The sequence below is a fragment of the Aethalodelphis obliquidens genome, unplaced genomic scaffold (assembly GCF_003676395.1).
Source record: "Aethalodelphis obliquidens isolate GAN/ISIS:26980383/991018 unplaced genomic scaffold, ASM367639v1 scaffold9, whole genome shotgun sequence".
Taxonomy (NCBI): domain Eukaryota; kingdom Metazoa; phylum Chordata; class Mammalia; order Artiodactyla; family Delphinidae; genus Aethalodelphis; species Aethalodelphis obliquidens.
The window spans coordinates 2,588,101-2,603,745 of record NW_020837953.1 but is presented as its reverse complement, the minus strand read 5'-3'; the positions used below and the strand labels follow the sequence as shown (position 1 = coordinate 2,603,745).

The 15,645-nt window shown below is 43.7% G+C and overlaps 1 protein-coding gene across 13 annotated transcripts in view; it reads left to right on the top strand.

Annotated features, from left to right (window-relative positions):
• The window catches only part of FGGY (FGGY carbohydrate kinase domain containing), a 455,489-nt gene that overhangs the window by 236,460 nt on the left and 203,384 nt on the right, over positions 1–15,645 (top strand). For all 13 annotated transcript variants that reach the window (XM_027108362.1, XM_027108360.1, XM_027108371.1 and 10 more), the window contains one exon: positions 7,806–7,909. In XM_027108362.1, coding sequence (XP_026964163.1) covers positions 7,806–7,909 — 104 coding nt within the window. The remainder of the gene's footprint in view (positions 1–7,805; positions 7,910–15,645) is intronic.

Below are 15,645 nucleotides of genomic sequence, written 5' to 3'. Positions count from 1 at the left end.
AGTCTTCACTTTGTCTTTACTGTGGATTTTGCTAGTGTTCTCTGAGTCTCAGATTTCCAAGTTACTACCTATTAGCCTACCTTTGAGATTCAATCTTTCTGGGTAGAAGGGAGGAACAGAATAGTGAGACCCAGTTATCTGAGGGTTTATGCTTTGTTCTCTGACCCTCCCAAAGCTCTTGTATTGACATCTGATGGGTGCAAGTCATGCATGAGTGTAGCACTTAGACAGAAATGACATTTGCCATCACCAAGTTGAATTGCAGGATGAATGGTGTTACATATTATCATGGCTTCAGGGATATAAACAGCTTTTGGGTTATTATCAACAATGTTTAAAATGTTAGCCTGGATCATTCCTACTACCTGTTACCCCATTTTCTTTATTCCCCTGAGCCCCCCATTATACTGTCATCAGTTGTATACTCAAGGACAGAAAACAAATGTTCCAGTCAGTCTAAGTAAGCCCAAATCCCTCTGGCAAAGCACGCACCATGCTAAGAGGGAATGCCTGAACTGTCAGGCCAAGCCCTGCTCTTAACACCAAAGACAGAGTGGTCAAGTAATGACAACAATGGCACAACTATATGGAGTAAACTGTGATCCAGGTACCATTCTCCTCACCTCATCTTCACAGTAGCCCTATGAGCTACATTCTATCATCGTTTCGATTTTATAGACAAAGGAACTGAGGCCCAAGAAGGTTAAGTGGCTTAAGACTTGCGGCTTGCGGACTTGAAGTCAGGCAGTCTAATTCTAGAGCCCTCTTTGTTCACCATTATGCCCTAAATAGTGCAAATATCTAGTAAAGTCTGTTCGCATCTCATTTAAACCAAGACCTTCCCTATTATGTTTCCAGCTCTGTGGTGGGGTGGAGTGTAGGGGACAGGGATGGTGGCAGTGTCAAGGAGTGTAAAATTTCTTTGTAGACTTTTTACATAGGATTTTTTTAAAAGGTATACCTACTTTAGGATTTAGATTGGATGCATTCTAAATGGCATTTCTTTCAAAGCCAAGGCGATGCTTCATTAAACGCTGGGATCACAGAAATCTTTTCAGCTGTTTCACTCCCTTTCATTTGTTAGGATTGAGATGAACCCTTTGGGCTTGCTTTAGTGGATTATAACAATAAATCCTGAAAGAGATCTGAGTTCAGCTCTGCTGTTTGAGTACTTAGAATTCTTATAAGTGGTTGTAAAGAAAGGAACTAGTTTCTGTAGCTCCATGAGATTTAAAGTTGGGTGGATCTGCCTGTGACACCGTCCTCCCCACTGTAACTCTGGGAGACCTTGGACAAGTTCCTTGAACAACTTTTGGTCTCATTTTCTGAATTAGTAAAACAGTGTGATAATAACTACCTCCCAAGCTTGTTATAAGAATTTAATGCAACAATATTTGTAAAGTGTGAGGCACAAAGCAATCTTTCAATAATCAGAAAGACCATAGGACCTTTACTCTTTACCAGTGATTTTGACAGTTCTAAACAAGGTGTGTTGTGAGATTCCAGTAAACGTTTTACTGTCACCCATGAGTTGTCCCTCAAAACTCTTCAGTATCTTTCACTGTTAGGCATATTTAAGACATGGAGTATTTGCCCATGATTAAATCTCCTACCTTATCTAGAAAATGTCTTGTGTTTTACTAGTACATGCCTTGTGCCACACACATTCATTCCTTTGTTAAACAACAGCAACAAAAATTGGTGAGTCTGCCCTGGCCTCCGTCGGCTCACAATATGGTAGAAGGAGACAGCTGTGCAAACAAATATGTTACAGATACAATGATAGAATCTGTACCGTGTCAGAGGGTGGGGCATAAGGAAAGAGGCTTGGCCAGTTCTCTCTGGCTGGGGTGCCCAGGGGGATGGGGAAAGACACGGTCAGGAAAGGCTTCTGACGAAAGAGTTGGGTCTTCACCATGGAGTCCGTGTTCCCCAGGGAGATTGTTTGGGGATGGAGTGTACTGTGGAAAGAACATTCTAAGAGGAAGGAAGAACATGAGGAAATGTTCAGTGGCCTGGCCAAGCAAGGCCCATTCAGGAATAAGTAGGAAGTCTCTACACTTATGCCAAGCACTCCTATAGGTCCCGGATTTCACAGTCCCATTTACTGAGTACTGGTAGGTCCCACATACATCTCACTTAATCCCTACAGCAATTTTGTAAAGTAAGTGTTGTTATCCAGAATCTTCAGATATGGAAGTTGAGGTTCTAGAGATCAAGGCATTTGCCCAAGAACATGTCAGTGAGATTCAAGCCTAAGTCCAAAGACAGTAATAGCAACAGTAATAAAAACAGCAAGGATTCCTGTAGTGCTAGGCACACTCTAACCAGTACTGTCCTATACAGCACCCACTAGCCACATGTGGCTACTGAAATTAATTAAAGTGGAAAATTCAGTTCCTCAGTTGCACTAGCCACATTTCAAGGGCTCAGTTGCCACCTGTGTCTGGTGACTGCTCTATTGGAACATGCAGATAGAGAACATTTCCATCATCTCAGAATGTTCTCTGGACAGCGTTGGTCTAAGCACTTTACACATGTTAACACATTTAATCCTTATAACAGTCCTATGAGGAGGATACTGTTATTCAAATTGTACAGATGTGAAAACTGAGGCATGAAGGAGATAAACTTAACCAAGGGCCCATGATGAATGAGTCCAGGTTTTTAAGCACAGCAGTTTACTGCCAAACCCATATATTATTTTCTATATAAAATGAACGAACATTAGTCAAAAGAATAAACTCAGTATCTTCTTGTGTAGAGACGGGTGTTTGGTCCTCTTCAGAGAAAATGCCTTTGATGTGATTCCTACCATTCCGGGAGCTTACAGTTATTGAAGCAGGCTTGGAATACGTGAGACTTTGCATACATGAGGCTCCAGAGAGCCTTCTCCCCAGGGACCCTATAAACCTCTAGGCCAGCTTAGTCAAACAACTCATTTGATGCAATTTATCAGTCAGTTCATTCCTCCAAATGGTCGATTCAAGAGTCTTAGGTAATGTTCGAAATCCTTCGTGTCCTTTCTTCCTTCAGAGAGGGTATCTGGGGTTGTTATTTTAAGAGCACCTTTTTCAAGATACCAATGCATCCAAAGCAGACCTTTTTTGTTTTTCAAACATAGGGAAAAAACCTCAGACTAGGAGACTAAAAATCCTGGTTTGAGCCCTGCTTCTGCCTCCAAGTAGCTAAATAAACTTGAGTAAGTTACTTTACCTCTCTGAAATTCAGTTTCTTCAACTGTGATCTCAAAATAAAATAACACATATTATAGGATTTTTTAAAAGCTACATGAAGGGTACAGTGTTTAAGGATGCTTTGCAAGCTATAAAGTACTTTTTATAGCTGTAAAGTATGAGATAATTATAGCACAAATGCTAGAGCTTGGGATGTTTTTCTTCTATATAACCTTTTAAAGTTTTCAAAGCAGTTGTGGCTTGATAAATTACAGGATAACCCACTCTTAATCATAACATTTGCAAAATCTCTTTCTTCTTTGACATAAATAGATATTCAATAAATGTTTGGATGGAAGGATGGATGGTTGGTAGATGGGGCAGAGGGAGGGAGACAGCACATAAAGGAAAAGAAGTTTTAATTTTTTCTTTTTTTCCTTTTTAATTTTGTGCCTTTAAAACATATTCCTTGATATGAACTGTGTTCTTGTTTATGTGGAAGGGGAGGAGTCATTAAATAAAAGGCCCTGAATTGATTCATTGACTCAGTATGCTTGTTTTTCTGCTATTTGTTTTTCATTCAACAAAAAATTTACTAAGCAACTACCATTAGCTGGTCATTGTACAAGTTTCAGGGAAAACCCAGTTGAACATCTCACAATTTTTTTTTTTTTTTTTTTTTTTTTTGGTGCCTATTTCTTCAGCTGCTAATTTTGCCCTTTAAACTTTCTGAGGAATGCTGAATTCACTGACACATGAACAGTCATGTGAAGGGCCCCAGCAGTGCTGAGGGCTGCGCTTATCAAAACCCCGTCTTAGGAATTGTTTCCTGATGTACACGTGAGGTCCATGATCCCTCTATGGATTGTGAAATGTGTTTATGCAGAAAGGAGAAAGGTCCTCCTCCCCTTTGTTGCTTTCCCTACTTTGGACCTCTTTTCCCCGGCTCGGCCCCTCCGCACTCTAAGTGGCCAAAGGAAAAATGAGATATGTCAGGGCTGGGATTCATGTGGTCTCACAGAGGCATCAGCCCTGCACCACTCTTGGATCAGATCAGTTAGGCAGAGTGTAGAGAACCTCCTCTGGAGGGGAAATTGGGCAAGACCTGCCTCTCAGCAGTGCTGTACCAGCCTGGCCTGAGGTTTTCTAAGTCTCCTCAGGACTTGAGAATATAGGATCTTGGGAGGGATTTTTTTTTTCCTGCCCTCCTGTTTCCAGGCAAGGAGACAGTGGACTTGGTATTTAAAAAGAATCACTGTGTATATTATGTACTGAAAATGGCTGGAAAAGAACCTCAATTTGTGATCCATTTCTCTCCTCGTGGATGTGAGGGAGCAGTTTAGACTTTCAGGTGGTTTGTGGCAGAATCAGGGTTCAAGCCCAGATCTTCAAACTCTAAACCCATGGCTCTTGCTAAATGTTCCCTGGTGAACTGACACTTCCAAATATATTTCCTTTGTATAAGACAAGTGTCACTTCATAAAGTGAGGGATTCTAGAAAGAACATGGGTTTAGGGTCAGACAGAACAAGGTCAAGGGGCCATATCCTGGCACTGGTTTTACATCTCTGTGACCTTGGGCAAGTTACTTTGTTTCTTCTGTGTATGTCGAAGGGAAGAAAATATATTTTGTAGATGTTGCAGAGATTAAATGAGACAATATTTAAAGATTTTAATGCAGTATCCAGCCTATCCTAGCTATCTAACATGTTTTCTAAAAATGTGGGAAGAATACCACTGTCTCTTGAGAAAGAGTTCAGATGATATTGGTAATATCGATGGCGATAGTGATGGTGGTAGTAGTGACATAGCAACCATTAATTAATCATTTAATTTTAAACATTCCCTCTGTATCAGAGCTCCCATATGATATTGTTATCTTCTTCATTTTATAGCAGGTCTTTCTGTCTTCAAATTCCATTCTTTTTTCATTGTAACACACTTGTTCCCAGATTTTAAGGCTAGTAATATCAACAATGAATCTGCTAACCAGAGAAGAAACAAAGAAATATTTTCCACAAATTTCTTTTTTCTCATGTTTAACCCCCTTTCAGGATTGAAGTACCCTGTAAAATAAACTTTGTCCATGCTTTACATACGTGGGACCAGTAAAGGCAGTCACCATCAGGGATTCCTTGAACTTACGTATAACACCGTGGACCCGCAATGGCCAACCCCTTTTCTGTCAAGGATCTTGGGATCAATATATTTAAGGCCACAATATTTTGAGATATGCAGATGAGTAAACATCGTCCACCTGGTTATTGGGTTTTTATCTTAGAGAAAAACCTGAGACCCAGCAGTTCGGAATCAGACTACGTGGATGTGATTCCCAGCCCTGCTTCTGGTGAGCTGTGTGACCTTGGTTCAGTTACTTCTCATTTCTAAGCTTCAGTTTCCTCCTCTGTAAAATGAGGATAATAATAACACCAGTCACGTTCAGTGGTTGTAAGAATTAAATGAGACAGATGCAGAGAGAGAGCATGCAAATAGAGCTCAATTAAAATTATCTCATATCTAGGGTTTCTTCCTGTTCGAAAGCCTTTGTGCCCTGGGTGGGGAAATTTATCACCCAGGACTTCCCAGAAAAATGTAGAGCACTCTAAATACATAGAAAAGAGGGAATTTAATACACAAAAATGGTGACCCAGTTATGAAGGAGCCGTGAAGGGCTATATTCCCTGTGAAGCAAGCCAGGGGTCAGCAGAATGGAAGCTATTGCCACCCCTAGCTGGAGGAACATAGGAGGAGGTTGTGTGACCAGAGACGAGGGGCGGTGAACACAGGCCAAGTGGGAGTGTTGGTGGCCCTGTCAACAGAGCTGAAATCATGGAGGAGACGCAGCCACCTGACACGGGGGAAGCGAGGGAGATGCACTCTGGCTTTCCAGTGCCTTCAGCCCTCAGACCTCCTGGCAGGGCTGACCTGGTGTCTGGGAACCATGGGCTGCAGGGGCAGCCCCATGATGCCGAGCAGAGCAGGGGACTTGGTGAAAACTTCAGGTTGCTTCCATGTCTTGGCTCTTGTAAGTAGTGCTACAATGAACATTGGGGTCCATGTATCCTTTCAGATTATGGTTTTCTCCGGGTATATGCCCAGGAGTGGGATTGCTGGGTCATATGGTAGTTCTGTGTTTAGTTTTCTAAAGAGTCTCCATGCTGTTCTCCATAGTGGTTGTAGGCCCTGCAGTTTTTCTTGTCCCATCCTGATCCCTGCATTGAAATGCTCCGTCTAGGCTTCTCCCTCCCTCCCACAAGACCGTGAGCATCCCAAGGAAAAGGGACTGTCGTCTTACCCTCACAGCCTCAAGCGCTGGTACTTTCACTTTCTACTCTATGCTGGCCACTGTGGTCGGTGCTGGGGGACTAAGCACGTGGGCGAGACAGTGCCAGCTTCCTACAGCTTTTATGATCAAAGGAGAGGCAGACGGGCTGTGGTAATTCTGTAAGTTACCAGTGTCTTGTATGCTAGCGAAGCCCAAGGGGGACTGGGAGCCGCATCTTTCCCGGAGGAACAGGGAAGCCTTCCGAGGAAGTAACATTTGAGTTACGAAGGAATTGGAGTTCACCTGGCAAAGAGGTTGGGGAATGGCATTTCAGGCAGAGGGCAGAGCGAATGCAAAGGTCTGGAGGTGGGAAGGAGCACTGAGGATTGGAGATGGAGAGCGGGGAGGCACAGCCCGAAGCCCATGGAGCCGGAGGGAGCTGTTCTCTCCCGCGTCCGGCCTCTGTGCTCTGCCCTGATGCTTCCCACCTCCTACCTGTGTCCTAGCTGGGAATGTTTGCGTGTTTTTGGCTCCTACATCACACCCAGTATATCGTTTTATGTGTACAAAGTGCTCGTTGGATATTTGAATAAGTGACAGACGACTCAAGGCTCTAAATGGTCTAACTCTCCCCTCGCATTTATAACTTCACTCGCCCAGCAAATATCAAGGAACACAATCTGTGTGGAGAAGCAGCCTGAGCTTATACCATTTATGGGAAACTCTCTGCCACCTGGCATTCTTTCAACAGAAACTCACTGTCAGTCACTCTATCCTTTATGCCGAGAGTTCTGGGATGAGTAGCACTAAGAATGGTGAGCCAGAGATGCCGAGAAGATCCAGTCATCAAACGATTCTTTTGCCTTCGTTGAGACTGAAATGTGATGTGTTAAACCAGATTCCCTTCAGCCCTGCTCCTTACTAGCAGTGGGACCTTGCACGGGTCACTCCATCCATAGGTGGGCCTTCCTTCCTCCACTGATGCGTGGGGTTAATAATATCAACTTGACAGGCTCAATATAAAATGAGACTATATATATAAATATTCAGCATGGTGCCTGGTAGTTCGAGAGCAAAAACCACTGATGGCTGTTGCTTTTATTATTCGAATTGCAGTTACTATTATTCTTCCGGTGTTCGAGGCTGTACACTGAGGAGGGGAAAGCAAAAGCAGAACGTATTTCCCTGCTCCCCTGGCAGAGGCCACTTATGCTCTTTTGGTTTCTGTTTGAGACTGGCCTGCACGTGGAATGCTTTCTCAATGTTGTTTGGTATTTAAAAAAAGAGTATTTTATGTTTGTTTTAGTTTTCTTTCCTTCTTTTTTTTTTTTTAAGAGGATTTTGTTTTGTTTTGGTTTCTCACAGGAGTGATTGGAGCAGATGTGAGGGGGCATGGCCTCGCCTGTGAGGGACAGCCGGTGACGTCGCGGCTGGCTATCATCTGTGGAACATCTTCTTGTCACATGGGGGTGAGTCTGCCCAGCAAGCGAGCGAGGGCGGGGCTGCCACACTCCAGGGAGGACGGCCTGGCCAGGGAGGAGAGCTGAGCTGTTGGCCCCTCCCCACCTCAGTTCCTTCCCTTCCTGCCCCCCCAACCCCCGCAGCCCTGTGCTGTGTCTAGCTTTCAGCTCAGCCCTCCTTCCAACAGCCTTGCTTAGATTTGCCAGATCTTTTTCCAGGGGCCAAATTCTTAAAAAGTGTGAAAAGCGTTGAGTCTGCCTTTGACATCACCCTGGCCAGAGAGCTGAGGTGGAAGGGGTGAAATCGGATCCAGAGGTGGCCGAGCCTCGCTCCCAGACGATCTGTCCCTACTGGGTAGCTGAGTCCTCTCTGCACAGGGGGGTCTATTTTCCTTGGCCGCTGAGCTCTCTCTCAATCAATATAAATCCATCTCCCTGGGAGCAGTCTGATGATGTATAGAATTAGGCTGCATATCATGACTTCAAAAGAACACTGATAAGCAGTTTTCACTTTGTTAATTTTTCTTCATGAATTAGTGGAAAGGCTTTCTCCAAGATTGCAGTTAAAATTTAGTGCCTGCCCTAAAATTTATATCTTCTTTAAATGCATGAGTCTGAAAGCATTCCATTTCGATAAGTACCCATTTCTACCATATTTTTATTTAAGAGTTGTTACTCTGTTAAACTAAGATGGACGATGGACGACTCCTTGGATTTTTCCCAGATGAGTAAAATAGAGGGGAGGGTGGGGGAGGAGGAGGAAGGCAAATGGGAGAGTAGCGGGGACATGCGTAAGGATTAGAGTGGGATCTGGGATACAGTCCAGGGCAGAATCTCTACGACGATGGAGGGACTTATGTGCCATGAGAAACTGTGTTTAGTTACCGTGGGGACCAGTGAGCCTTTTGTACCATGAAATATTTTGGTTGAGTAAATATTGATACCTTTACTTATCCAGTGATCCTCTGCTCTTGTGTCCAGGGCTGTGCTAAATCCTGGGGATGTAGGGATGACATAGGGCCTCCCATTGGTGAGATAGATGACGACAGGTATTACGGTACAAGGCCTCACAGTATAGATTCAGACTGAACTCGAGATACTGAGCATCTAGTATGTGCTAGGCATGGTGGCAGGGGTTCTCACACGTTTCATAAAGATGATGGGACCGCCCGACTGGTTTCCAGTCCCAGTTCCTCCACTTCCTAAGGATGGGCCCTCAGGCAAGGCACTTAACCCCTCTGGGCCCCAGATTCCTCATCTGTGAGATGTGGAGAGTTGTAGTACATGTCTCATAGTATTGTGAGGATGGATCGAGGTGACACTGCCAGGGTTAGCTCTCCATCACTTGCACTGGTGTTGCTGGGCAGAAAGGACACAGTGGCTGCCTGGGGAGGGTCCAAGATTAGGGACAACGTCCTAAAGGGACAGTAGTGCTGGACTTCTTACACCCCCTCCAAAAAAAATTTCCTTCTGTTTGTTTCCGTGGACGAACTCTTAGATGGAACTTCTTAAAGTTTAAAAGCCCTGGCCTCTTTCTTCCCCTCAGCAGCCCTATTGTAAGGCTTGGCTGTCACTGAAGGGAGAGATCAGTGGAGGCCTAAGGCCGCCTTGAGCCGGAGGTGCCCACCAGGGCAGTCAGCCCTTATCTCCCCCGACATGAGTCTACACTTGCTAGCTTGTCTTCACTGAACACTGTTTTAAACCTTTTTAAATCACCTCCCATTTTCACAGGGACACATCTGATCTGGTTTCTCCTGTAAAGCCTACATTTCAGGCATTTTTACCCCACTCAGTTCGGATTTATGAGCAAAAGCAAATCCATATGAATGTGAGTCTGTGACATCCCCATGTCTCAGTTTCCTGGTCTCTTAATGAAAATGATGCTGGCTTGTTATACAGCATCCATTTTAGAAATTAAGCAACTAAGGCCTAGAAAAGGCCAATAATTTTCCCAAGGTCACCAGGCTATTCAGCTGGAGCTGAAGACTCAGGTCCAGCTCTGTCTGCATCCCAAGTGCATCCCCCTCAGTGCCTTACTGTGTTGTGCATGATTACGATGTGTCCGTACAGGAATGGAGAGAGCGTGGGCTTCAGAGTCAGACGGGTGTAGGTTTGGACATCTGCTTATGAACTCTTTGGGCCTGCGACCTAAGGTGAGCTACTTAAGTTCTCTGAGCCTCAGGTTCTTCATCCGTCACACTGAGGGTGAGGATGCCAGTCTCACAGGGTTTCTGGGTAACATAAGTTATGTACATACATCCGTAGTACACAGTAGACACTCAGAAATTGTGGGGATTCTTATTACACTTTCCTAGTGATATAAAAGGCTCACATGAAGCAACTGTTGGGCTTTAATGAGTTTGATGGGCAGCTGCAGTTGGTTGCAATGAATGAAGGCCATAAAATGCCAGTTTATTATGGTTGTGTTGTGCTGGAAATAAAGTCCCCACTCCCACCCCGCTTTGTACTTGGGAGTGGGAAGGGACCTTCTGGGCCAAGGGGATTAATCAGCAGCTTTATGTTATGTGGTGAGGGCGAGACTGTGGTCATGCTGGCGTCGGAAAATGCCTTTGATCTGGCTCAGGTGCTGGACACCCAGCAAGCCAACAACAGTAACACCTCTGTGAGATCTCGGAGAGGTGCAGGTCTGAGGAAACGCTCCCAGGGAAACTTAAGGACCCTCTTTGTTGTGGTTCTGGCAAATAAAACCACCAACTGTCAGGAAAAATTCACCGAACAGAACACAGGGACCAGAGGGGTCTGTGGGCTTTTCAAAAAAGTGACTTCCAGCTTGGTCTGAAGGATCCTCTTTCTTCCTGTCTGCTCACTGCTGATGTTCCTAATTCTGTAGGTTGATTGGGTCAAAATTCCCAGGAATATTTTGTGTTTGATCCTGGTTGCTTCTTTCTAGCTCACCCAGAATGAATGAAGGAAGGAATGTAACAGGTATTGGTACTTAGGAGTTGCCTTCCTTCACATCCCTGTTACTTCCAGGAATCTGGAGAAAAAGCCTGAGGTTGAACATAAGCTTTACTAATCAGGCCTTTGATATTTTACAAGATACAAGTGTGGGCTGCACATTTATCTTCCTCGTAGATGATTTAATTAACAAGGAAAAAAAATACTGTTCTTTTTTTAACTGCATGAAAGCAGAGCTGCTTGTTCAGAGTTAATTACTACCAACTCACCAAAACCCAAGATCATACACAGCAGGGGTGAGCCAGAGGTTGAAAAGTCACAGGGTCAGATGGAGCTGATCCCTGCCATCGCTCCAGCACCCCTTTTCTCAAGCTGTCAAGTCAGGTTGTAACTTGGCAACTTGTCTTTAGTCAGCATGACAGATGGAGAGGGGACCGTGGGGAGGGGGTGGGGAAGACTGAAGAGGTAAGGTTTGAGCAGCACGATAGTTGGTAAGAGCTGGGAATTACATCTGCATCTTAAATCACTCAGAACTGAAGTTTTCTCAAAGTTTTAGATGAATGTAGGCATGGTGGTTCTCTATCACACAGTAGGTGTGGAATTTCTAAAATAGGCTTTTACAGAAAAGCTGGCTTCACCACTTACTGTGTGAGTTTAGGTAAGATACTTTGTCTTTCAGTACCTCAGTGTCTTCATCTGTTATATGTGGGCAGTAGTGTTTACCCAGAATGTTGTTTTGAGGATCAAATGAGGTAATCTTTGTAAGCAGCTTGGCACTGTACCTAGCACCATATACCAGACATGGTATTATTGTTAGAAATGATTCATTAAAGCTAGAATGATCCATGTGACAATGGATTTGAATTAAAGACGTCAGGATGAACTCAGGTTGAGCTTAATGTAGATTACAGATGGATACATACAGAAATATTTACAGACGTGCAGGTATACAGGTTAGTAAACATACATGTATTTCCTAGCTGTGACAGAGGAGGGGGCCTAGAAACAAAGACACCCTAGCAAATAGTTGCTACAAGCACTCCTGGTGCCCAGATCTTGGTTTCTAATACCATTCTCCAATAAAAGGGTCAGGGCTTCTTGGAGAAATGGTTGATCCTAGGACCAGGGCTGGAAATAGACAAGATGAGCCTAGGGTATCTTGTTGTAGCACCAGAAAGTAAGATAGCGCTCAAAACAAAACAAAGTAAAAACAAACCCCGCCTCCCCCCAACCCCACAAACTGAAGGAATTATCAGGAGCCAACCAAGGGGGCTTCCAGTGGCCAAAACTGTAACAATTTGAGCAGAATAATAAAGTGTATTGGAGTATAACCCAAAGTATAACATAACTATTGTGAGTCCATGCTGATACCAATAAATGAACAGAAGAGACAAATCTATCATGCAGGAGAATTGATATAGATATTCCCCCCTTAAGGAAGTGGAGCATACCTTCCTATTCCCTCACAGCAAAGGAAACCATAAACAAAATGGAAAGACAGCCCACAGAATGGGAGAAAATATTTGCAAATGACGTGATCGACAAGGGGTTAGTCTCCGAAACTTACAAACAGCTCCTGCAGCTTAATATCATCAAAACAGACCAATCAAAAAATGGGCAGAAGACCTAAATAGACATTTCTCCAAAGAAGACATACAGATGGCCAAGAGGCACATGAAAAGATGCTCAACATCGCTGATTATTAGAGAAATGCAAATCAAAACTACAATGAGGTATCACCTCACACCAGTGAAAATGGCCATCATCAAAGAAATCCACAAACAATAACTTCCTATTCCTTAAGCATGAGCTGCACATGGTGACTTCCTTTCAAAGAGGAGAGTACCAAAAGGGAGAAAAAGCATAACTTTATAGTGGGGAAATCTGACACACTAACTTCAGCCAGGTTATCAAGGTCAACACCAACAGTGATAAGTCATGTTGATAGTATGTACTGCTGACATGGTGTGAAGAGAATGGCGCTTTATCTCTGTTATCTTCCTCCCGAAAACCCATAACCACAGTCTAATTAATCATAAGAAAAGCATCAGACAAATTCCATTTGAGGGACATTCTACAAAATACCTAACTGGCACTCTTTGAAACTGTCAAGGTCATCAAAAAACAAGGAAAGCCTGAGAAATTATTACAGCCAAGAGGCGCCTAAAGAGATATGTAATGTAGCATCCTGGATGGGATCCTGGAACAGAAGAAAGCTGTTAGGTGAAAACTAAGGAAATCTGAATCAAGTAAGGTCTTTAGTTAATGATATCAATATCTTTCTTTAGTTGTGACATATGAACTTAATGTAAGATATTAACGATAGACAAAACTAGGTGTAGGGTCTATGGAACTCTGTACTACCTTCCCAAGTCTTCTGTAATCTAAAACGGTTGTAAAATTAAAAGTTCGTTTTAAAAAATTATTCATTAAAGCATTCACTCATTACCAAAACATTTTCTTGTATTTGCACGGCCAAATACTCAGGGTATTAAGATAAATAAGATAGCATGTCATGCCTGCCTTCATTGAGAAAGACAGACAAGAAGGAGATGACTACAGTTCAGAGTGGTAACTCCGATGGTAAGTTTAGGACTGAATATGGAGATAGGGGACGACTCAAGCTTCCAGTAGACAGGGAAGCTTTCCTGTAGGATGTGCTATTTGTAGGACTGTAGTTCCCACCCCCCACACTGGGATGCTATTCCTGCCCAGTTTCAGGCACTAGACCCTGGCCTCACCCTTCTCTTCTTTCTCTTCTGTGTCCACATCACCCACAGCAATACCAGTTTGCTGCTGGGTGGGATGTGGGTATCGCAGGCCCATTGGGAGAGCACCACAGGAAGGGAGACTATCACAGCTAAGAAGAGTGTGGGCAGGTTTCTCTGTCTTGGACTCTTTAGCAAGTGGCATTGGCAGAGGTCACTGAGAGAGGTGGAGAGGGAAGGCAGTCCATAAGGCACAGATAGGACCACTGTTACACCTCCCAGTGAAAGAGCTGAGCTACTGTGCATGACTCGCCAGGACTCGCTGTTGTCAGCCTCTGGGATCCGTGTTCTCAGGAGTCAGTCTCTCCATACTGAGGCTCGCCCTGGGCCCTGCAACTACATGTTTGGAAAACAGACTGTATGCTAGGCATCGATTGGCAAGGAGAGGTTTGATGTGGTTCCATGAGCAGTAAGACAGCTTGTGCATTCAGGAAGCTCAGCGTAGCGCTTCTCCTGGCATTTGAGGCAGGACAGTTCTACACTGCGCTGGACAGAGGATGTTCAGCATCCCTGGTCCAGCCTCAGTCATTATAAGGAGACGTTAGCTGCTACCATCTATTGAGCACCTACAGTACACCAGGCACTGTGCTAAATCCTTTATGTCATGTCATCAGTTCAACAATCCTGTGAACTGGGCACCATTACTCTCCCCATTTCACAAGTGAGGAAACAGAGGCAAAGAGCAGTTAAGTGGGTCACACAGTGTGACACACAAGAAGCGGGGACGCTCGTCTGAGCCCCCTAGGGGACTGACCCTAGAGTCCTTGCTCTTCCCTTTCAGGTACACAGCTTCTCCCAAATGCCTAGAGGAGAGGGAGAGCAGACTCGATTGGAATATGGGCAGATGTTGGTGCATACATCTCACCAAAGAAAAGGTTTGAATGACAAACACCTGAGAAGATACTCAACATCATTAGTCACTAGAGAAATGCCAATTCAAACCACAGTGAGATCCACTACATGCTTGTTAGAATGGCTGACACTGTGGTGAAGATGTGGGAAAGTGGAACTTATGTGCTGCTGGTGGGAATGTGAAATGGTACAACCACTGTGGAAAATAGTTGATCAGTTTCTTACAAAGTCAATGTACACCCACCGTGTGACCCACTCGTAAAAGCATATGTCTGTACAGAAACTCATAGCAGTTTTATTTGTCATAGCCCCAAACTGGAAACAGCCCAAATGTCTATCGACAGTGAATAGTAAAGTGTTGGTCCATCATTAGAATGGAATACTACTAAGCAGTAAAAGGGAATGAGCTATTAATATAAGGTACAACATGAATTAACCTCAAAATAATTATGCTGAGTGGGAGAAGCCAAACAGAAAGAGTACAAACTATGTAATTCCATTTATTAAAAATTCTAGGAAATGCAAACTAATATATAGTGACAGAAAGCAGAATGAGTGGTGGCCTGCCATGGGGCAGTGGGCAGGGTAGGATTACAAATGGGCACAAGGAAACTTTTGGGGGTAATGGATATACTTACCTTGATTGTAGTGATGTCTTCACTGGTGGGTGTCTGCTGTGTCAAAACTTATCAAAGCAAATGTTTTAAAAATGCGCAGCTTATTGAACGCTAATTATAGCTCAGTAAAGCTTTTTTACTATTAATTAATCAATTTATTTATTTGGTCGCACCAGGTCTTAGTTGCAGCACATGGGCTCCTTAGCTGGGGCTCGCATGCAAACTCTGAGTTGCGGCACGCATATGGGATCTAGTTCCCTGACCAGGGGTCAAACCCAGGCCCTCTGCATTGGGAGCACTGAGTCTTAACCACTGCGCCACCAGGGAAGTCCTAATAAAGCTTTAAAAAGAAAAAAAGAATACCAGAAAAAATAACAATAATAATAGTGTCTGCAATCACTTATATAGTGCTTACTGTATTCCAGGCACTGATTTAAATCTATCTCTAAAAATTGTTTGGTCCTCATTTAAAAAATAGTACATAGTAGGTGCTCAATAAAAATACTGGTTGTCACTTCTTTCCTTCTAACCCAAGTTCATTCTCTAGCTACTCTGACTTTTTTTTTTTTTTTTTTTTTTTTTTTTTTTT